General features: G+C 45.4%; 1 protein-coding gene across 1 annotated transcript in view; it reads right to left on the bottom strand.

Annotated features, from left to right (window-relative positions):
- The window catches only part of Myo1e (myosin IE), a 184,148-nt gene that overhangs the window by 77,287 nt on the left and 83,662 nt on the right, over positions 1-23,199 (bottom strand). The window contains exons 3-4 of the mRNA XM_055598039.1: positions 19,684-19,773; positions 15,178-15,272 (exon numbers count right to left, since the gene is read on the bottom strand). Coding sequence (XP_055454014.1) covers positions 15,178-15,272; positions 19,684-19,773 — 185 coding nt within the window. The remainder of the gene's footprint in view (positions 1-15,177; positions 15,273-19,683; positions 19,774-23,199) is intronic.

The raw sequence follows: 23,199 nt of genomic DNA, 5'->3' as shown, positions 1-23,199 counted from the left end.
ATATATATATATATATATATATATATATATATATATATATATATATACACACACACAAATATACATATGCAAAAATGCACTCTGAGGCTTCAGACTCTGCCTTGATGTGATGCAAGTTTCCTTATTTTAGAAATGCTAAAATTAAATGATGAGGCAATATTAATCACATCCTGAAAAACAAAGACTACCTTCCGCTGGGTGGCCTGAATGCACAGCAACAGCCTTTTGTTAATAGTCTGCTCTCCAAAATCCCCATTCATCCCTCACCCCCACCCCCCCGAATTCATAATGACCTCAATTCCAAACATGCTCAATTCTATCTGAAGTCTCATCTTTCTGTGGATAGCCTTGGTGTCAGCAGAACAGAGGTTGTTGAAGAAACCCACATCTATAAAAGGATCTAGAGTGTAAATGGCAGGATGCCATGAGTTCATAGCTGCATGCTTGTTCTTGGCGGTCAAGAAATTGGAGGTGCACACCTTATGCTCTATGACACTCGGCCTAGTGGACATCAAAAAATGTTGTCAATTGTAAAATGCTATCCTCCTGGCATAAGGGCCACCATCATCAGAGCAGCTGTGGCTACGTGCAAGTAGCCCTCAGGAGCCAGCCTGTTAAGTGTGGCTCCTTCCTGCACAGGAGTGGGTGGGAGGGTCCTTAAACCCTCACGTGGATCCCAGGGCCCCCTCTAGCAACTATCTCCTTCCCAGCTGTATGTGATTTTGCCCCAGCCGCAGCTGGCCTCACAGACGCTATTTTATGACTTGCTTTATACATTGTAACAATGTAAACACTGAAGAACTTTAGAAAAAGAAAGTGTAACGTTTACAACCAGCTAGTTTAACATCACAGAAACAGTTCAAATAATTAGGAGACTGCACAAACCAGGCATCTAGGGCTCGGCAGCAACAATGTATCTACAAAAGGTTGATAAGGATGTCAAAACAGTACAAGAAAAAGGAAGAACAGAACCAGAAAAGATATTTGGTCCTAGTTTGCTTATTTGGTCCTGTTGCTGTGATAAAACATCATGACAAAAAGCAACTTCGGGAGGATAAAGTTTATTTGGTTGTTACAGCAAGTCGTTATCTAGAGCTGCCAAAGCATGAGCCTTCAGGCAGGAGCTGAAACAGAGACCACAGAGGAGTGTTGCTTATTGGCCTGTTCTCCACAGCTTGCTCAGTGTGCTTTCTTATATACCTCAGAACCAGCTGCCCAGGGGTACAGCACTCTATGAGCTGGAACCTTCCCAGATGAATCATTAATAGTCATAATAATAATAAAATGCCCCATAGACATGTGAAGCCGGCATTTGCTACTTTGTGGGTTCTTTCTTACACCCCTTTAACCCTTTAACTCTAGATAGGAGAGGAAAAAAGGATATCACGGGTCTGTACTGCGATGTTATCCTTAAACTACTTCCTGCTAATTAGGAGTGCTACACTTCTTAGAACAAGTTTGATCTTGCAGACAGAATATCTGGTTTCTTTCTTTCTTTCTTTCTTTCTTTCTTTCTTTCTTTCTTTCTTCCTTCCTTCCTTCCTTCTTTCCTTCCACACAACTAGTTAACAAACCTCAACCAACTGCAAAACAGCAACCAACAACTAACAACCAACAACCTACACCACCTCAAGGGGACCTAGCATTTATATATTCCCAGAATTCCAAATGTCACACAATCTCAGGAACTCTCTGCAGTTGGCAAAATCACATCTCTGCCAGAGCATGAGGCAAATCATAGTCAGCTGCTGCAAAGTAGCCCCATATCCTCACACTTTGGGAGTAAAATGAAAACATATTCCTGTAATAGTTCTGTGTTATTTTAAAAAAGACACCAAAATTACAAAATTCTCACTATAGACATGCCAGACATGCCTACAGACAATCTGAGAACGGCATCTAAGTTGAGGTTGCTCTTTGCAGATGATTCTGGCTTGTGCCAGTGGACAAAATAACTGCCGCAGATCTGCTAGGAGGCCGCTACATAAATGATTCTTTTCTTTCTTCCTGGGATTTCTCATTAAACTTTTTATGGTGCTAAGCCTTGAACCCTGAGTTTCACACATGCTAGCAATTGCTCTGCTGATGAGCTACAAACCCAGTGCTGGTCCTGATGGGATTTCCTTTTTTTTTTTTTTTTAAAGAAATTTTTTACTTTTAATTATGTGCATGTAAGTGCAGTGTCAATGGTGGCCAGAAGAGGGCATTAGATTCTCTAGAGCTGGAGTCAACAGGAAATTAAGAGTCACCCAATACAAGTGCTGGGAACTGAACATGGGTCTATGAGAACAGTACAGGCTCTTAAACATGGGGCTTTCTCTCAAGCTCCTGTGATCCCTTGATGCTTAATTTTATTTTATGGTTCACATGCACATGTGTGTAGGAGCCAGAGGATGGTGCCAGAATGCCTTTTCAATTACTTTCCACCTTATTTTTTTTGAGACAGGGACTCTCCCTGAACCCTACAACTGATAGTCTAGGCTGGCTGGCTACTGAGCTCCAGGGATCTGACTCTCCCCTGCCCAGTCATTGTGCCTGGTCTACAGATAGCTTACCACCATGCCTGGCCCTTACATTTTTGTTTTTGAGACAGGCAATTAACTATCATTTTATGCTTTTTAAAACATTATCCCCCCTTCCCAAAAGAGAAGGATCACATCACAATGATAATGAATATTCATCACTTTCATTACAATACTATTCAACTTTTTATGCATCACCATGACTAATCAGATTTCTGTAAGCTTATACTTTTGTGTTTGGAATTACTTAGAATAAGCTGCAAGAGAGAAAAACACAGCAAACCTAGCAGAACTCTAAAATAAAAGCCTAACGATGGTGCCCTTGTTTAACACTGTGACCAGACAGAAAATACTGTCTCTCCTAAAAGATGTTTTGTTTTGTTTTTTTAAATCTCGGGGGCTTTTACCGTGGTGTACATGTGGAACTCAGGAGTCAGAGGAGACAATTTGAGGGAAATGTTCTCTCCTTCAACCCTGTGGGTTCTGGGGATTGAACTCAGGTCACTGGGCAAGAAGCATCTTTGAGGACTGATCTGTCTCCCAGATCTGATCAAGCATTGTTATCTCATTGTTTGAAGCAAAAGAGCAGAATTATACTGGAGACTAAGGAACTGTTTTCATATATTAAAATAAGTATGTCAGATCCAAAAATAGGGCATCTACATTCTCAGTAGCTGTGATTTTTTTTTTCTAGGCAATTTAAAATAATTAGTTTTGGTTAAACATTGATCTGAATGTTCGTTTCTTGGTTTCAGTTCATAGGCACTTAAAGGGATGTTTTATTGATCACAGCCGGTAATTTGCTCAAAATAATGGCACAATAATGGAATAGTCCATAATTATTGAAGCGGACAGTATTTATAACCATAATTACACTGTCCTGCTTGGGAGGGGAAAGCATTGCCTAAAGTGAGAAGACTAGGAAGACACCAGAGATTCTACAGCACACCCCAAACCACTCCCTCTGCAGGCCCAGGGATTGACTTTGCCTGTGCTTACAGACAACCTTTCCTGATTCCATTGCTTTGCTTGACCTTTGGGGAGAGAGGGCAGAAAACAACAAAAGCTGAGCCAGCAATGGTGGTGCATGCCTGTAATCTCAGCCCTGAATCTGCCACAGGAGGATCAAATTCTGTCACAGTTTGGGATACATATGGAGACTTTGTCTCAAAGAAACAAGGGCTAGGAATGTAGTCAGGTAGGAAAGTGTTCACCTTACATTCTGTCCTAGTTGGGGTTGCTATTGCTAGAATGAAACACCAGGACCAAAAGCAACGTGGAGAGGAAAGGGTTTATTTGGCTTATGATTGCACATCATTGATCATCATTGAAAGAAGTAAGGACAGAAGCTGAAACTGGACAGGAACCTGGAGGCAGGAGCTGATACAGAGGCCGTGGAGGGGTGTTGCTTACTGGCTTGCTCCCTATGACTTGCTCAGCCTGCTTTCTTATAGAGCCCAGGACTACCAGCCCAGGGATGGCACCACCCACAATAGGCTGGTCCCTTCCCATCAATCATTAATCAAGAAAATGCCCTACAGGCTTACTTACAGCCTGATCTTATGGAGGCATTTTCTTAACTGAGGTTTCTTTTCTTCAGATGGCTCTAGCTTATGTCAAATTGATATAAAACTAGCCAACGTACATGCCAAAGGCCCTGAGTTGATTCCCAATGCTAAAACAAAAACAAACAAATAAACAAAAAAACAAGGCGCACGATAGATGAATAAAAATGTAAAAAAAAAAAAAGAAAAGAAAAGAAAAGTAAGAAATAAAGAAAACCCATCCATACCTAAAGAAACTAATCAAGAGGGGACTCTTGCTAAAATGCTCAATTCCTATCCAGAAAGGCAAAGAGGCCGGACATCAGAAGGAGAAAAGAGGGAACAAGTCAGGAGCCTGACACAGAGGACCTCTGAAAAGCAGACTATCAATGCAGATGCTGAGACTTATGGGCAACCTTTGGGCAGAGTGCAGGGAATCTTATGAAAGAAGTGGGAAACAGTAAGATCTGGAGAGGACAGGAACTCCACAAGGAGAGCAACAGAACCAAAAAATCTGAGCACAGGAGTCTTTCCTGAGACTGATACTCCAACCAAGGACTATGCATGGAGATAATCTAAGACCCCTGCACAGATGTAGCCCATGGCAGTTCAGTATCCAAGTGGGTTCCATTGTAATAGGAACAGTGACTGTCTCTGACATGAACTGATTGGCCTGTTCTTTAATTACCTCCCCCTGAGGGGGAAGCAGCATTACCAGGCCACAGAAGAAGACAATACAGCCACTCCTGATGAGACCTAATTGACTAGGATCAGAAGGAAGGAAAAGAAGACCTCCCCTATCAGTGGACTTGGGGAGGAGTATGCATGCAGAGGGTGGAAGAAGGGAAGGATTGTGATGGGAGGAGGGAGGGAACCACAGGGGGGATACAAAGGGAATAAAGTGTAATTAATAAAAAATAAATGTAAAAATAAAGAAAAAAAAAAGAAAACCCATCCATGATTCTCAGAGTATTGAGCTATAGTGCTCCAGATTGTTCTCTGATCTTCAGGACTCTAGTCTCCAAGGGCAGCTCCTAGACTAGGAACTCTTAATTGGTACCCCAGTTTGTTCCCAGCTCACTGGAGATCAGCCTGGCAATTCAAAATCAAAGTCAAGATAGACATTACAGGAAATACCAATCCAAACAGGAAACAATAGACTGCTTGCGTGCTAGCTTTAAGAATGGAAACTCCAGCCGTTTATACCCCTGTGGTGATAATTGGATTCAAGGGGACTGTGGCTGCTTTTGTGAGTCAGGCTGTTCTTTGCTTATGAGGCAACCATGCTCCCAGTTCCCTCAAGTTACTCTAGCAAGCATCAAAGCATTTCGGCCTTCATGCTGCTGACTCAGCCACCCTGACTGCTGGAAGACTCTCCCCATCCTGGGTCTCCAAAATCTCTCCATACTGTTTCTCCATGGCTGCTGTTCTCCGGCAGCTGACCGGATGATGTGAGATGCGTTTGTGTCTGTTTGTGTGGTGAGTGTTTCCAACACTCAGGGTCGAAGCCCCTCTTCTTGCTTATGTGATGAGAAGGGCTGTTTCTAGAGCTTAGCATGAGATTATGGCCTCCCAAGAAATCTTTTTTAAAAAATATAGATTAAGAAACATTTGTTTTTATTTTTATTTACTTGTGAATATTTATACCACACACGTATAGGGGCTCTTGGAGGCCAGCAGGGGGCATCAGATCCCCTGAGCTGCAGTCACAGGTAGCTGTGAGCCTCTTGAAGTGGGTCTGGGAACTGAAGCCAGGTCCTCTGCAGGAGCAGCAAGTGTTTTTGACAGGTATTCTCTCCAGCTCCCACCTGAGGTATCAAAGCATGCAAGTTGTATTGACAATGGTGAGATGAGGGTATCAAGAGCTTTAGGGACTGTGGGTGTCACTGAACGGAGTATGTGTTAGAAAAAAAAGATTCCAAAACCAAATAACAAATATTTAAGTTTCACTGAGACAGGAAAAGTTAGCCAGGAGTGTGGTGTGTGTGTGTGTGGTATGCACATGTGTGTATAGATGGGTATGTGTATATATGTGGAAGGCAGAAGCTGGCATTAGTGTCTTCCTCTCTTGCTTCTTCCTTGTTTACTGAATGTGGCGCTCACTGACTCACTAGTCTAAGGAGTCTCTGGGCTCTGGGGTCTGCCTGTTCCCCGTGCCCCATGCTAAGGTTACAGAGGCGTGTGACGGTGCACATCTTTCTATGTGGTTTCTGGGGATCCCAGCCCAGGTCCCAGCACAGGCACTTCACCAGCTGAGCCACCTCCTCACTTCCGGATGGTCAAATTTTTAAGTCTTGAGTCTTTACTGATATGTACTCATTTAAGCAGATCTGCCAGAAATATTATCTTACCCACAGTTGGAACAAACAAGGAGCAGCCTGCATTACTGTGATCAGAAGCCCAGATAGCTCTGCAAGAATGGAAACCCACATCAAAGAAGGTTCTGGACAGCCCTCTCCAAAGGCTCTGTTCAGATTCCTTTCCTGAAGGCCCTGGGGCCGGAGACTGGCATCAGTCAGATGTGACATGCCTCTCTGTTGGCCACCTGGGAAGTTCTGGGATTGAGGTGAGAAGGATCCTCTCTGACACTAGATTATAATCCCCCAATATGTTCTATTGCATTAACGGGCTAAAACATGGCCCCACTGTCACCCTGAGCAGAGGATATGGGAAATGTGCTAACACACTGAGCCAAGTGTGCCTAAGACAATAGCTGCTACTTTCCCCCAATCCCAAACACCCAGTGCATGTCACTGGGTGAATGTCAGACAGACACCACTTTCAAGTCTGCCAAGAAAGTGGCTCAATGGCAAGGTTCACCTTGATCAGCCCAAGAAATAGGAAGGGCCCGATGTTTAGTCTCAAGATCAAGTTCAAATCCAAAGTTGACTCCTTGCTATGTATAAAATTCCCTTTGGTGTTACTAAAGGATAGTTCACATCATTCTTGAACAGCTTAAAAAGATATTTAATTCCTTATTAGCCTTTAGGAGTTCTAATTTATCAGTTCCTGCTTTTAAAATATATATGTATTTATATGAGCATTTGCCTGCACTTAGGTACCACATGTGTGCCTGATGCTCTCCTAGGCCGGAAGAGGTTGTTAGATTCCACAGAACTGGAGTTACAGATAGTGAGCTGTCATGTGAGTTCTGGGAATCGAACCTGGGTCCTCTAGAAGAGCAGCCACTGCTCTAGCTGCTGAGCTGCCTTTCTAGCTCCCAGAAGTCTCTGATTTTCAAATCCAAAACTAAGGCATGCATAAGGCACACACCTGAGACAGAACAAAACAGTACGCTTCCACCATCATCCCAAAGATCTTTTCAAGCCACGCTTGGATGCGACAGTTATTTACCAACTAAACTAACGCAGTCTAGCTCAGAGCAGTAGAGAAACAGTGGACTCCTGGGGTCAGGCAGCGTTGGCTCGGATCACAGCGTGGCTATACTCCAAATGCAAGATGCTTCATCTGTTTCTGACGCCCAGTTTCTTGATCTGTCGGAGATATAGTTACTAGTCGGCCCCATTGTTAAAAGGATTATGAATTCTATCACTAGGATTGGGAGGATGGCTCAGGCAGTAAAGTGTGTGCCTTGCAAGCATAAGGACCATCTCCAGAACCCACAGAAAAAAGCCAAAGCCTACGGCCCCAGGACTGGGGAGATGGAAACAGGCTCACTGGCCAGACAGCCTAACCGACTTGTTGAGTTTCAGACCAGTGAGAGACCTTGTTTCAAAAGTACAAGGTGGATGGCACCTGAGGAATGACGCTTGGCCTCTGGCCTCCACGTTCACACCTACACATGCACGTACGCTCACACATGTCAGAGGTGTTGGTGTGACTGAGATGAGGTTAAGTCGCCGACCCTTCCTGACTAAAGGAGTCAGTAAATGAACAGAGCCCTGCGGAAGCTGCCTAGATGGAGGTTTTGACTCTTCCTATCCACAGACGACGACCATTCTCAACCCTCACTCTTAGAGGAAGAAGCTGACAAGGCTCCACCAGAGAGACGGTGTACCTCAAATGTTGCTGAAATAAACAAGACATAGCATGGGCCCTCAGAGACCCAGGGGAGCCTTGAAAAGGGTCCAAGTGATAATACTAAAAGGATCTTGAAATACGTCAAAGACGGGAAGGCAGTTTGAGAACCCAGGAGATGAGATATTTGCCGACACGGAAGCCAAGAGTGAAGAAGGCACAGCCAAGTATTAGATGCACTCTCACTGTTTTCTTTTACTCTTCACCACTGCAAATGCTAGGGAAGCTCAAATACAAAACGTCTTTTCAAGCAGGTAGTTCAGCAAACCCTGGTCCAGTATTGGAAGCTAGCTCCTACTCTGCTTCTCATAGTTAGCAAATCTCTTCAAAATATGCCTTTGTTAATTCCTCTTTTTTGTTTTGAAATAGTCTCATCCCACAGCCCAGCTTGACCTGATGCTAGAGCTACACAGACCATGCTGGCCTCAGACAAAGATCTGACTGCCTCTGCCTCTGGAGGGTTGGAATTAAAGGCACGTGTAACCATGTCTGCCCTGTCTGTATTAATTATTTTTGAGGGCAGGGAGAAGCAGGGCTGGTGACGTGGTTTAGTGGGGTAAACACACGTGATGCCAATCCCGAAGACCAGAGTTTGATTCCTGGAACCTTTACGGTGGAAGGACAGAACTGATTCCTGAAAATTGTCCTCTGTGCACCGAGGGCATGCATACATGCCCCTTCTCCACTGACATGTACACAAAACAAATAAATTTAAAATGGTGGTGGTGCTGGCAACAAACCCAGGACATTGTACATTCTGGGAAAGCTTTTTTACCACCTGTGTTATATTCCCAGCACCCCGTAAGTCAGGCGAGATGAAGGCACACGCTCGTAACCTAAGCACTTGGGTGGTGGAGCAGAAGCCTGGAGTTCAAGATCATCTTCGGCAAGATTGGGGTACGTGAGACCTTATGTCAAACAAACAAACAAATAGATGGACAAATCAGGGCATACACAGATTACCACGTAAGAAAATTTTGCCAACTGTTATTGGATTGACTAAAGACAAACACTCAGTTTTTCAGAAAGCAAATACTTCAGGATATTCTTGAAACCTGAAACTATAACAACTGTGATGTATGCTCTCCGACTGCCATCTCAGTTCTTAAATACGCTAAGATTACACAGGCTCATGAGGCCCGAAGGGACAGCAACCATGTTTGTTGTTGTCCATAGTAAATGTGTCACAGATATGTCCCCACAGAGGCCAGGGGGCAAAGCCTTCAGAACCTTATGTGGACACACTGCCGAGACCATGTCTGGTGACGCAGAGATGACAGGGAACGTGCTAGAAACTTCCTGGTTCTTCTTCCCCTTTTTAAAACCACACCACACACACACACACACACACACACAAAAATGATTAAAAAGATTTTCATAACCATCTCTGACATCCGAAGATATCTCAGATGAGGTTCTAATGCACAAATCCAGACACAGATTCTGAAGAACGGACAGTGACCGAACTAAGTAGTCATGGGCTGCTTGAGGATGACTCCTAGGCCTTCAGTTCTTGTGACTCTCAGTGACATGGAGCTGCCTGGAGCCCACACCCAGCTTCCTGGTTCCTGGGCTCCTTCTCAGGCTTATTGGATGTCATGCACCTGCCATCCCAGTCCAGCTCTGCCCCTCATCCCAGCCCTAGATTTCTGGGTCCCTCAAGATCTCATCTTTCTACCAATAAAGGGTGTTATCTTAGGGAATGGCCTTTTGTGATTTCACAGCCCTGTGCAGACACTTGCAGGACATTACCCGAAGTCTTCCCAGCCTTTCACCTCCAGAGGGATCTGCCATCCAATCAACCAATTTCACGCTCTTGGACAAAGGCCATGTGGTTAGAATGTAGAAACAGACCACAGGGAAATAAAAAGAGAACTGGATGGCAGAGCTCTGGGCTGCACACAAACCCAGGGACCACAAGGCAAAGAGGACTCAGAATGGTCCAGGTGCACTTCCCCATTGGAAATCAAGATCAGAACTGGAGGTTTGGCCAGTGCAGTTGGGAGGCTGCTGGCCTAGCATGCATGATTTGGAGTAAGGAATTTTGAAGTCAGGAAATCTCAGAACTTACTGGCTCCATCACTATCAGGAGAAGAAACTGAAGCCCGGAGAGGTATCTGGTGAGCTGTTGAGGTTAAGGAAGCTGCTGAGCCTGCCAGGCTGAAGACCTGTCTCAAAGTAAAGGAACCTGTATCCTGAAGAATAAACTCAAGAGAGGTTGGGCATTTGGCCTCTGTAACTGGGGAATGAAGTAAAGGCTCCTGCAACAGCCTCCTCCTTAGGTCTGTCTTTGATTGCCTGGGGGCCAAGGCCACCAAACTGTCTAATGTTGTGATTTATGGCAGACACTTGGAAGCACACAATAGGACCTCTGGCTTGCAGAGGAAGTAGAAGTTAAAAGCACCGACTGAGCCTTCACTAAGAGCCTGAAATCAAAAGTCAGCCCTATAGCCATATGGGATGAAGCCTGGATTTAAAACCCTAGACCTAAGAGACTCAAGCAAATCTCCCTGATTGTTCATCAACAGCTGTCACACATCCCCTTTGGAGGGGATCTCACCATCCCTGCCCCTGGGAGGATGCCTTCCATGACCGGAAGCCTCACATCTGGATGCTCCCTGACCTCATTTGATATGATGACTCTCTCATGCAGTTGTGCTTTGTAGTCTGTCACTACAATAAAACTAATCACAGATAGCAAGAGTGGTTCTCACAAACATCCAAGCCTGACATGTAGGGAGGGCTGGCCGCAGCCAGATAGAAGGGAGGGCCACGTTGTCGGGCGACCGGATCGGTGACCTCAATTTTGCCTCCTTATTCTACCAGCCCCTAAATCAAAGGGTGCCTCATCTGAATGGTTGCAAAGATGGATCTATCTTAGAAGCGGTCCGTGGTTCTGCATCGGGGCATGTGAACCAAGATGGCGTGCAATCTGAGTGTGGAAGAGGCGCGGGCTGGTGCAACCGCCAGCGCTTGAGTAACAAACCCAATCCCTTCCTTCCCAGGAAACACCCAGAAGAGGGGCAGACTGAGAAAGGAGAAGGAGCCCGGGGACCTGCCAGACAAGTCATACTGAACTCTCTCATTAAATGCAGTAAAGGAAGTCCCCCCACCCCCTCTCCAGTGACCTCAGATAGGTGTCACATAAAAGCATTTCCTGTTACGAAAGCAAAATCATCATTCCCTATGTACCCCCCCCCCGAAACAGTTCAACCTGCATCTAATCTACCATCTACATCTAACCTCCAGCCTCCAGAAGAATCAGTTGAAGGGATGAGAACAGTAAGAACATTAAGACACACCTAGAAGACGCCCCCCCCCCCAGGAGAACTGGTGTGGTCTCTCAAAAGAACCTGTGGCTTGGGGGTCTGGAGGCAGAAGACGGGGAAAACGCATGCTTGGCATATGCAAGGCCCCGTGGCCAGCAGCCAGCAGGAGCAAAATGAACCAGAAAGTCAATGTCACGGAAGGAAAAAAAGGAATAAAAGCTGGCCAGAGGGGAACTGTGGCAAGATAAAAATAAATTCGGGATTCATAACAAATACAGACATCCTCCCTCAATTTGCATAAACCACCAGGAAAGAACAAGTTGGCAACCGCTGAGAGATTGAACCCAGACTGCTGGGCTCCAGAGACACTGGAGAATGGAAAAGGATTGTTAGCTCTCTGGCTGGGACAATGGTCCCAGAGACATGTAATACAAAGAGTTTATTTTTCCTCCAGACACATAGTGTAAGATGCCACTGAAACCCCAGGGACCTGCATTTACCTCAAAATGCTTTTCTTATCTTTCTTTACTGTTCTGTTTTTGTTTTTTGAGACAGGGTTTCTTGGTGTAGATTTGGCTGTGCCGGACTCGCTTTGTAACCAGGCTGGACTCAAACTCACAGAGATCCACCTGCCTCTGCTTCCTCCAGTGCTGGGATTACAGGTGTGGGCCACTGTGCCTGGCTGGCCTTACTGTTTTCTTTTCTTTTTTTAGTTTTTTTTAAAATAGGGTTTATCTGTATAGTCTTGGCCCTCCTAGACTCACTGTGTAGACCAGGCTGGCCTCGAACTCACAAAGATCCGTCTGGCCCTCCCTCCCCAAGTGCTGGGATTATGGGCATGGACAACCACACCTGGCTGCTTAATGTTTTCATTCTGCCACCATCTGGAGGATGGTACAAGAGAACCAAATTCTCAGATCTTAAGTCAGGTGTGATACATGCAGCTGCAAGCCCAGCACTCAGGAGCAGAGGTGGCAGGATCCTGAGGTAGGAGCCAACATAGACTACACAGCAAGACCCTGTCTCAGAAAAACAAAGTAAGTCAATAATAAGTGTAATATTTACGATCTTAAACCCTAATGGTAGACTGCTTTCACACATTAAGGGCACAGAAATATTAAATTAGATGATTTTTAAAATCCAATGTTTGGGGGCTAAGAAGATGACTTGGCAGTTAAGAGTGCTGGCTGCTCTTGCAGAGGACCCGGCCTCTACTCCCAGCACCCATATGGCTTCTCACAACCATCTATAACTCCAGTCCCAGGGGAGCTAATACTCTCTTCTGGCCCCCATGGGCACTAGACACACATACGGTACACAGACATGCATGTAGGCAAAACACTCACACACATAAAATAAACATGAACAAATCTTTAAAAGCTAATATTTTTGGCTATAAAGATTGGATATAAAGACCAAAATAACAGGAAGAAATTTTAAAATAAATTCATTATTGCTACCAATCGGCATTATTATTGTTGGTGTTATAATAATATTGATATTATTTTAAATACATATACACATGTGTATGTATATATGTATATACATATATAATACATGCAGTATAAAGTAAATAATTATGTCCGTGTCATCAGGAACCAATGTTTTTTAGTACAAGAGAGACAAGTTATAAATATAAAAATCAAAGATATTTGAAAAGTTCTACAATTTGCACACATGGTGTGCATATATATATATATTTATATATATTTTTAAACAAAATACTCATATTCATATAATAATAATAAATTGAAAGAAACAATTCTCTATAAACAAAAACCACCTAGAACTAGCAGAGTGAACTCATGCCTCATTGTTTTCTTTAAAAATTTAAATTTCTCAGCTTTGTCCGCCACAGAGACTAGAAACACTGAGAACAGGTGTCTAGATCAGCGGTGTCTAAATATTGTGTTCTGTTCCCTGGAACAAAGGCTCCTTGGAGAAGGGGCCAGCTCCAGGTCTCAGGAGGACACAAGCAACACGACTTCGGCCGTCGTCTGCAACAAGGAAGCAATCGGAGAGGACTTGAGATGTGTCAGGGACATGGAGACCAAGACGAAGGGCCCTCGCTAGCAGAAGGGTGGTCATCTAAGACAGTAAAGGGATAAGTGCAATGTAAACAGGTAAGCTATTTTAAACCCACTAGTCAGAAGTGATGCTGAAAATAAATACATGCTACCTTCGGAGGTTGCCAGGGCAACAACTCATTACTTTAAAAAGTGAGAAGAAACGACAAGGAGTAGGCATTTTATCTAGTTTTCCCACAAAGGTTATATTTTAAGATGAAATTAAAAAAAAAATGTCCAACTACCACATGTAGAAGAAATAACAGAATGAGAAAATAACTTTAATTAAGGAACGGCGGCGAGAACGGGAATCAAGAACGGATGGGTCTCTTGACATACTGAGCACCACACAGAGGGAGATCAACAGGAATGAAGTTCGTTATTGCATAACAGATGTTTCTGCAAAAAAAAAAAAACGGAATCTGCATCTGGCCATGATCCAAGACATACGTGTGGCCATTAACATCAACCGTCAGCTTGGCAGGACTAGAATCACCTGGGAGGCAAGTTCTGGCCATGCCTTGAGGAAGCTCCTAGGTTGAGTTAATCGAGGCAAGAAGACCCACCCTGAACGTGGGTGCACCATCCCGTGGGGCTGGGGTCTTGGCCTGAATAAGGAGAAGGTAAGCTAGGTACCAACATTCGCCAAGCTCGTCTCTACTGGGGATGCAAGGTGACCAGCGGCCTCACGTTCTTGGGTCCAGGAGGGACTGTAATCCTAAAACTGTGAGCCACAGTAGCCCCTCAGATAAAGACAGACACGTGACTGTCATGCTTACAATGTGAATGACCTCCCAATTACAACCTGTAAGTAGCTATGGTCAGGTACTCTGTCACAGCAGGGAGACAAGTAACTATGACAACAGGAAATAAAGAGCGAGCGTGGGGGGGGGGGTCGTCACCAACACAGCACACGGTCAGCCTGAGCATGGAAAGGCCTACACTGTCCTCCTTAATTAATGAATGCCAAGGAAAACAGAATGAAGGCGATTGCTTAGCAACTTGGAGACTTGAGAGACACAGCAACCAGGGGTGATGTGTGGGCTTTGTTTGGATTCGAAATGCTAACAAACCAGCTGCAGAAAAGAATGTGTAACTCAGGCTTTGGCGCTGGAATAAGAACAGACCAGATAATACAAGCATTCTTTTTTTTTTATTTGTGCAGTTCTGGGAGCCAAACCTCGAGTCTTGGACATGCTAAGCACAGGCCCCCAAACCAGAAAGGATTTACTTTTAAGGTGTGATAAGAATTCTCTTGGGCTGGGAAGAGGGCTCACTGAAGTACGTACAAGGGCCGGTGTCCCATCTCCAGAACCCTCACGAAGTTTGTCAAACTGATACAAACTAGCCAGCACACTTTTGATGATATCACTTCTATCCCCAAGAGTTCCCCTTCTATTTTCATGTCATTTATTTGTTTGTTTGTTTTTAGTGACTGGGTGAGTTCTACTACCATTGTAGATTTGCAGGAACATTGGGCCACTTAGCAGCAGCTTCCCCATTGAAGTGCCTCCCCTCCCCCAACAACCATTAACTGACTCAGGGAGGAGTGGGGCCTCATAAGCTCCTCCCCTGAAAGTGTTTGTTATGATCAGGCATTAGAAAAGGGACAGTTATAAAGTAAACCAAACAACGCCCCATTGCTTTCTGGCTCCTCGGGCATGCTGAGGGGCCTCAGACATCAAGGCTGCTTGGCCAGCTCGGGGTAGAGGCTTGCCGGCCCGGGGTCTTCTCCTACCTGATGATGACACACTGGTTCTCCCTGTCAATGATCATGTTTCGGTACATACTGTCAGCAAGGGCATAGATATGAGGCGGGTTCTCATACTGCGCCTAGAAAAGCAAAAACAGAAACCAAAACCACAGTAAGTTTCTTTGCGTGGACTGATCCATGACACCGTAGTGCACAGCTTCGGTGTGCGTCTAGCGTTGACAGGCAAAGGTTTCATGATTCATAAAAACGCCCTTCCTTATGGCCTGTTACACCCTGGGAAGCGAAGGTGGAGCTTGGAAGGACTTTTCCATAGGCATGCCTGTGACTCAGCCTTCAGACAGGACCTGGGTACACCACCCTTCTGCCTAGGTGTGCCTCTGCAAGGACATCCTGCTTGCAAATTGGGTAGACATGTGGCAGCTGTCAGAAAAGGGTCTCACTTGGACCAGAACTCTAACTGTCCACAGGATTTTCCTTCTCTAAGAGGCAAAAGCTGCTATCCTTGGATCTCACTGGGGACAGAGCGGTGTATTTATGGAGGAGGAGGAAAAGTTTTCCACAAGAAGATGGCAAGATGGCAAGAATCTTGGTTGCTCCCAGGGACAAGCAGGTTTGGCTGGTTTCTTTCTCTCCTAAAAGGGGAGAGCTGGAGCTGACACACTACAGGAAGAATCCCCTAGGTGTGTAAAAAAAAAAAAAAAGTCTTCTGCTATGTACAGATTTAAAACTAGGGCCTGGAGAGACGGCTCGGTGGTTAAGAACACTGGCTGCTCTTCTAGAGGACCCAGGTGCGGTTCCCAGCACCCACATGGCAGCTCACAACCATCGGCAATGCTAGTTCCAGGGTCTCTGATGCCCTCCTCTGGCCTCTTCAGGCACTGCATGCGCATGGGTGTCCAGACACACAAGCAGACAGATGCTCTCACACACAAAACAACACTAAACTGAAGAGAAAAAGTCCAACCATGAAATCATGCCCCCATGTCTAACAGAGTCATTCTGCCGGCTGTCATTTATTCAGTTGCGAGGCTCCCACTTTCACCACTCCCTCAAAAATTAACAAGAGCCGGCACAGTGGCACATACATACCTGCAATCCCAGAATTTAGGTGGTGACGCAGGAAGATCGGGGCTCGCAGTCATTATCCACTATAGAGTGGGTTTAAGGCCTAGGCTACGAGAGACTGGATCTCAAAAACAAACAGCAGGGACAGTGAAGCGGCTTAGTGAAGAAAGGCGCTTGCCACCTAGCTGGCTGACCACCGCCCCCCCCCCGTCTGGATCCACATGGAAGAGAGAGAGAACTGACTCCTGCGTGTTGTTCTCTGCCGTCCGCATGGTGTACACAAATAAACAGGTAAACAGATAAAATATAAGAAAACAGTTCTTAAAAGAAGCCAACAAAAAAAGAATGCCTCACGTGGTGCTGGAGTGGGGAGAATAAGGCTTGTTAGGCTTGAGGCCGTCAAACTGAGTACAGGGTGATGCAGCGTCTCTGAGGGTCTCACAAGGTAAGTGAAAAGATGGACAAGACCATCATTTTAAAGGATGAAGCTATACAAAAATGTACAGAATAACTTGCGTAAGCCATCCTTAAATTTTCTTACGCAGTGATGGACTGAAGAAAAGGGGGCTGTCTGAGAACTGGCTACTTACAGCCAAGCTCTACAGAGCAGACTTCAATGGTGAAAGGGAACGAAGAGAAGAGGGTGAGAGGCAAAGTGTTTATGCAAAGTGCTCATGAGTCCCAGACCCACTGTCCTCCACCGTGGGTGGTCCCGCACCTGTAGGGACCCTAGTAAGAGCGGGAGGGAAGGCAGAATTCCTCCCAGGGGTCAAGGTATATGTTAGGCCTGCCTTCAGAGTGAGGCCTGCTCACCTCAGGATATAGTCTTAGATGGGCTTCTTTTACACAGGTCAGGGCTATGTCTGAAAGCAGGGTAAGCAGAACATTGTAAGGAAGAAGAGAAGGCAGAGATTAAAAGGAGGTGGAGTGGAGAGGAGGCTGAGTCGTGGAGGGGCATGAGTAGACAAACTGTGCTGGCTAGTTTTACGTCACCTTGACCCAGGCTAGAGTCATTGGAGAGGAGGGAACCGCAATGGAGAAAAAGCCTCCGTAAGATTGGACTACAGGCAAACCTATGGTGATGGATGGGGAGAGCCCGGCCCATTGCGAATGGGGTCATCCCTGGGCTGGTGGTTCCCAGGTTCCATAAGAGAGCAGGCTGAGCACACCAGGGGGAGCAAGCCAGTAAGCAGCACCTCCCCCCATGGCTTCTGCATCAGCTTCTGCCTCCAGGTTCTAAGCCTGCTTGAGTTCCTGCCTTACTTACTTCAGTGACTACAAAGTGGAAGTGTAAGCCAAAGAAACCTCTTCCTCTCCAGCTTGCTTTTGGTCATGGTGTTTAACAATAGAAACCCTGATTAGGACACACACCTCTCCCACGAGGGCTCCAAAACTGCCTAATTGAAAGCTATACCTTTGGCCTTTGAGGACCACTTAAGACTTTTTATCCCCTCTCCCTCCAACCCCCCAGCAGGGTCTCATGAATCTCAGGCCTGGAGTATTTAGTGTTGGGTGTGAAATCCAGCACTTTGTGTCTAACAGGCAACTACTGACTTAGCTACAGCCCCCATCTTTGGAGTCCTGTATGTTCAGCTGTATTTCCCACCTGCCCTTTCTCCAAGCCTCTGAGCTGGGTGTCTATAAACTATTGCTACCCCTTTGCTTCTCCTATGTCTCAATCAAGACCCCCAAGGTTATCAAGACGGGAGCTTTACTCCTCGCTCAGTGGATTCTGGCACTGCTGCCTGGGCAGCAGGGTCCTCTCTGTAAAATGGTGTGACACCATGTTCTGTTCATATGGCCTATTTTAGTGCTGTTTTGAGCACACAGAGAACCTAATACTCAGTAAAAACCAATTGTATAACAGTGTTACCGTGAGCAACGAAAATAAATTTTTTTGTTTGTTTTTGAGACAGAATCTCTCTATGTAGCCCTGGCTGTCCTGGAACTCACTTTGTAGACCAGGCTGGCCTTGAACTCTCAGAGGTCTGCCTGACTCTCCCTCCCAAGTGCTGGGATTAAAGGCATGCACCATCACTGCCTGGCTGAAAGTAAAGATGTTTAAAAACAAACGAACAAACAAAACTATATTTCTATACAGAGAACTCTTAAAAAAGATAAACAGAACAAGGGGGGGAAGGCACACAGTGATGCTTCAGAGAACTAGAAAGAAACACGGGTGTGTGCTCACGTGTGTGTGTGTGTGTGTGTGTGCTCTCAGGTGTGTCTCAGTTCTTCATGCTGGAGCCTTGCTGGTACTGGGAGTGTCCAACCAGCTCCATGCCAGCTGCCCCAGGATGGTGGCCTGGGGTACCAGGGCAGGGCCCAGAACTCTGCTGACAGTGTGTCTTTGTGCCAGCCCCCAATAAAAGCAGCATTATCAAAGACCTCTCGTGGCAGCCTCCTCAGGCTCTGGCTACCAGCAGCATTCATCCGGCTACAATGGAGTGCACACTTGCTCTGGGTAAACTACCTTCCATTTCAACTGATGGATTTGTATGAGCTTTTGTTTTGCTTCCAGGAGCTAGGATTAAAAAAGATCCCTGTGCTATAAGGAGGGGAGGGGAAGAAGATGCAGAGGTCCAGGGCCAAGGGCCGTGATGAAGTGTGGAATAAGACCCCTTAGGAAGGACTGCTGGTTTTGCTTCTAAGCCACAGATTCAAGGCGACTGTGGAGCATGTTTGAAAAGAGAGCAGTCACATTAGTAAATGAGGTAACGAAAGATTCATTTTCAAGGCATGGCCGAAGCTTACGGGGGGAGGGGGGGGAGAGGTTCTAATTCTCAAAGTTTCTAGCATCTCACTTGTTTTTACCTTTGACTGTTGTTGTTTTTTTTTTTTTAAGTGTTTGTGTGCACACGTGAATACAAGTGTGCTCATGCTTACTTTCCCGTGCACTAGAATACAAGGGTGTATGTTCACGCTTGCTTTCCTGTGGAAGACAGAAGATAACTTCGGGCGTTACTCTCAGGAATGGAGTTCAAGTCGTTTGGGACAGGGGCTCTCATTGGCCTGGGGCTCACCACTAGGCTAGACTAGTGAACCAGAGACCCTCCTGTGTGCACCTCCTCAGTGCTGAGATTTCACACCGGTGGGTGCTGCATTCTCACCTGGGTTCTGGAACATGAACTCTGGTCCTCATGCTTCTGGCACGTCTCTCCGTCTTCTCATGGTTACATGTGGGAGCCAGAAGACCACCCCAGACTCTGGGTTCTACAGGCTACTTAACTAATTCTGCATGTAGATTAACCCAAACATTAGGTAGCCTATACTCCTTTGAGCTACATGTGAAAGGTCAGCATCCAGTTTAAACAAACAAACAAAAATCAAGCAGTGTCACTTACTTGACCTTCCCCACAAAGCAATTCATAAGAAAATAGAAATGTGCTGCTAACTTCCAGAAGAACTACTCACAAAGGACAAAATCCCTGAACGCTACGGCAACTTACTGAGTGCATAACTTACCGCTCCTTGGTACATTTCAATCTCCTTCTCTCCAAAATACGGCATCTGCTTGAAAGGGTTGACGGAGATTAACACGGACCCGATATACGTCTGAATTTTAACCTGGTTAAGGTCCATTGCTCATCTTCATAGAAACATGTTTTTCAATGGCAGTAAACCAATGGTACAGAGCACATAATGAGCGGCCGGGTGAAAGGGGCTGCACACACTTTGCAAACACCACAAAAGTAAAAGCAGCCATTCAATTAACTCAGGTCTCATTTCTCCCCAGGAACAGTAAAGAGGTTCATTATCAAGGTGCCAAAAAAAAAAGAATCATTATTCTATGTAAACTGACATACATTCTTTTCCAACCAGCAACATGGAGAGCTAGGATCCAATAATGCAGAGAATTGAACCTCTTATGGCACAACCCAGGCACGTAGCATCACTCTCCAGAAATGGGGTGTATTGTTTCCCTTGGACAGATGACCCACATGACCCATATGTGTCCCCATTTAACAAACAGAGGCACACTGAAGCTTAGGGGAAACGAGAGCAGCCATCATTTTACCAAGGGTTCTAATTCTCAAAGTTCTCACTATCTCATTTATTTTTATCCATTCGCCTCCCCATATAAGTGAGATGTAGAAGAGAAAGGTATTATTTGGGGGCCCAGGAAAGCTTCTCTGAGAGAGGAAGTGTACGCTGAATTTAAAGCTTTTCTTTATATTTAAAAAAATTGTTAAAATTGTTTTCTGTGGAGTGGGATGGGTCCACAGCACTTGTGTGGAGCCAGAGGATAACTTTCTGGAGTTGGCCCCCCGCCCCCACCTTGTTGAGGCAGGGTCTCTCCTGTAGTCTCTGCTGTGCTAGTGCTTCGTATCTACATCCAGATGTTTTGTTTTTTCAGGATAGAGTTTCTTCGTGTAGCTCTGGCTGTCCTGGAACTAGCTTTGGGGCCTCGAACTCACAGAGATCCTCCTGCATCTGTCTCCTGAGTACCAGGATTAAAGGTGTGCCCCATCACCATCTGGACACATTCAGCTTTTTATGTAGGTTCCATGAACCAAGCTCAGGTCATCAAACTTTGCAAACGCTTTTACCCACTGAGCCATCTCCTCCGCCTCCCTAAAAGTCTCACCTTGTATATGTGTGTTTGAAGTGGTTTTTAATAAAGAAAATTTGTGTGTGTGTGTGTGTGTGTGTGTGTGTGTGTGTGTGTATCTGGAAGGTGTTTGATGCATGTGTGTAATATTTGCATATGGCTGTTCTCTGTGCATGGGAGGAAGCCAGAAGACTACCTCATTAAATTTGGACATCAGGGAAGCAGTGAAAATGTTTAAACTATAAATATGCCTACAGTAACATTGGGACACACTTGTGCTAAAAGGTTGCATGTCTGGCTGATGTGTACCTGGGCTCTCCCTGCTTTGTTTACATATCAATCTTACATTAGTGGGGCAAGGCTTCACGCAGGGAGGGTTGGAATGCCCTGCAGCCTGTTCTGACTTAGAACTACCAGGAGGCTTTGTCTACTCCAAAATCCACCTTAAGGGGCTGGAGAGATGACCTAGCACTGGCTGCTCTTCCAGAGGACCTGGGTTCAATTCCCAGTACCCACACTGCAGTTCACAACTATCTATAACTCTAGTTCCTGGGATCCAAGCTCCTGCTCAGGCACCAGGCATGCAGGTGGTGCACATTTGCCCATACACATAAATTAAAACATAAACATTAGTAGTAGCTGTTGTTCTTGTTTTAAGATTTGCTATGGCTCTAATAATCAAAACTGAAGGAAGAAGCTTTGTCTCTCTTCTGGACTCTCTTGCTCAATGTCTATAACAATGCCTATAAAATATAAGAGCGTTTTGAAGGCTGTAAGATGTCCACTCTGAGAAAAAAACCAACTAGGGAACACGTACCTCACCCTTCCACAGGGGACAGTGCCTCTTCCCATCACAGTAAAGGAAATGCTGTCACCGCCACTTCCTCCTGAACAAAGTGGTCACTGCCACAGGAGAACAGAGGGTTGCCCTACGGAGGGCACCCACAAGCACCATCTCCCCCCCCCCCCCCAGGCCCTCAGCTACCTAATAAATAGAACACAGGTGAGTATGGACGGAAAATGGAGCCACTGTTGTTTTAGTGTGTTCTACAAACAACCTCTTTTAGACTGTCCTAGGGACTGGCCTAGCACAGTGACTCAGGTAAGAATGAAGGGGACTCTGTAGCTTCTCCCCCAAATTGCCCAGCAGGGCATCGTTATTTGACAAGACTGAAATTGTCAGTGTGTCCTGATTCCACACTAAGAACCTACAAATTTACTGCATCAGAACCAACAGGAAATAGTTATTCCAAGGAAACAAATTCACTTAATTCCAACTGGAATCTGACTTTATTGTGTTATCAAAACAATTTCACCTTTTCTATCTGGCTAGGTCTTTAGAGACCTGAGCTTATATTCAGAGGGCTCAGGGACCTGGTGGGGGTAGAGATCCAGAAGTCCCTCCTCCCTCCCTCCCACATCTAATGCATAATTCAGGTGTGCCTCTGGGGACACTGTCAGGGCCATTATCTCTACACACATAATCTTCTACCGTGAAGGTGTGGCTTAAGGATAATTTTCAAACTGCAGGTAGATATGAAACTATGATACCAAATAAAAGGAGGATGGGGGAGGGGCATCTCATGTAAGAAGAGACGGTGAGAGGCAAGGGGAACCAGGCCAGATCTTTAACCCATTGGTTCCAAGGTATTTGCCCACACTTCTGTGAGTGCTCATTAACCTGCAGCACAAATGACAAGGGAGATTAAAAACAAAACAAACAAACAAAAAAACCCAACACATTGAATTTTTCATGAGGCTCAATTCCGGGCTGGTGAGGTGACTCAGAGGGTCCAGACACTTGCCATTATGCCTAATGACCTGGCTTTCACCCCAGGAACCCACATAGGAGGGAACTCCTGAAAGTTGTCCTGAGACTTCCTGAACCTTTGTACCCCTCTCCCAATAATAATAATGAATTTAGCAAGTCAAGTTCAATTCGTCTTGTATAAAGGACTATGCTTCAGAATTTAGTCCATTTCCTTTTGATAGTCTTTTCTGAAATGTAGAGGTAAAGCAGTTCTGCCTGTTTGTCTTATTTTTTAACTGTAAATATAATTTATTCCTTACTTTTAAAGATTTGTTTTCACTTATGTATATGTGTGCTTGTATGCATGTTTAGGGCCAGGAAGGCCAGAAGAGAGTATTAGATTCCTAGGAGCTGGAGTTATAGGCTCTTGTGAATGAGCCCCCTAAAATGGGTTCTAGACACTCTGGTCCTCTGGAAGAGTAGCAAGCATTCTGAACTGCGGAGCCACCTCTCCAGCCCCTTATTTAGTATTATCTGTGACAGGTTTTTCTATACCCCTGGCTGACCTAAGAGTTACAGTGTATCTGCGGATGACCTCGAAGGGCTGACCTTTCTGCCTCCGCCATCTCTTGGGAGAACACTGTCTAGTTTATGTGGTGGTACAGATCGAACCCAGGGC

Source organism: Psammomys obesus, unplaced genomic scaffold (assembly GCF_907164565.1).
Source record: "Psammomys obesus unplaced genomic scaffold, mPsaObe1.curated_primary_1811, whole genome shotgun sequence".
Lineage (NCBI taxonomy): Eukaryota > Metazoa > Chordata > Mammalia > Rodentia > Muridae > Psammomys > Psammomys obesus.
The sequence above is the reverse complement of the archived record's forward strand: the minus strand, read 5'-3'. Positions and strand labels throughout refer to the sequence as shown.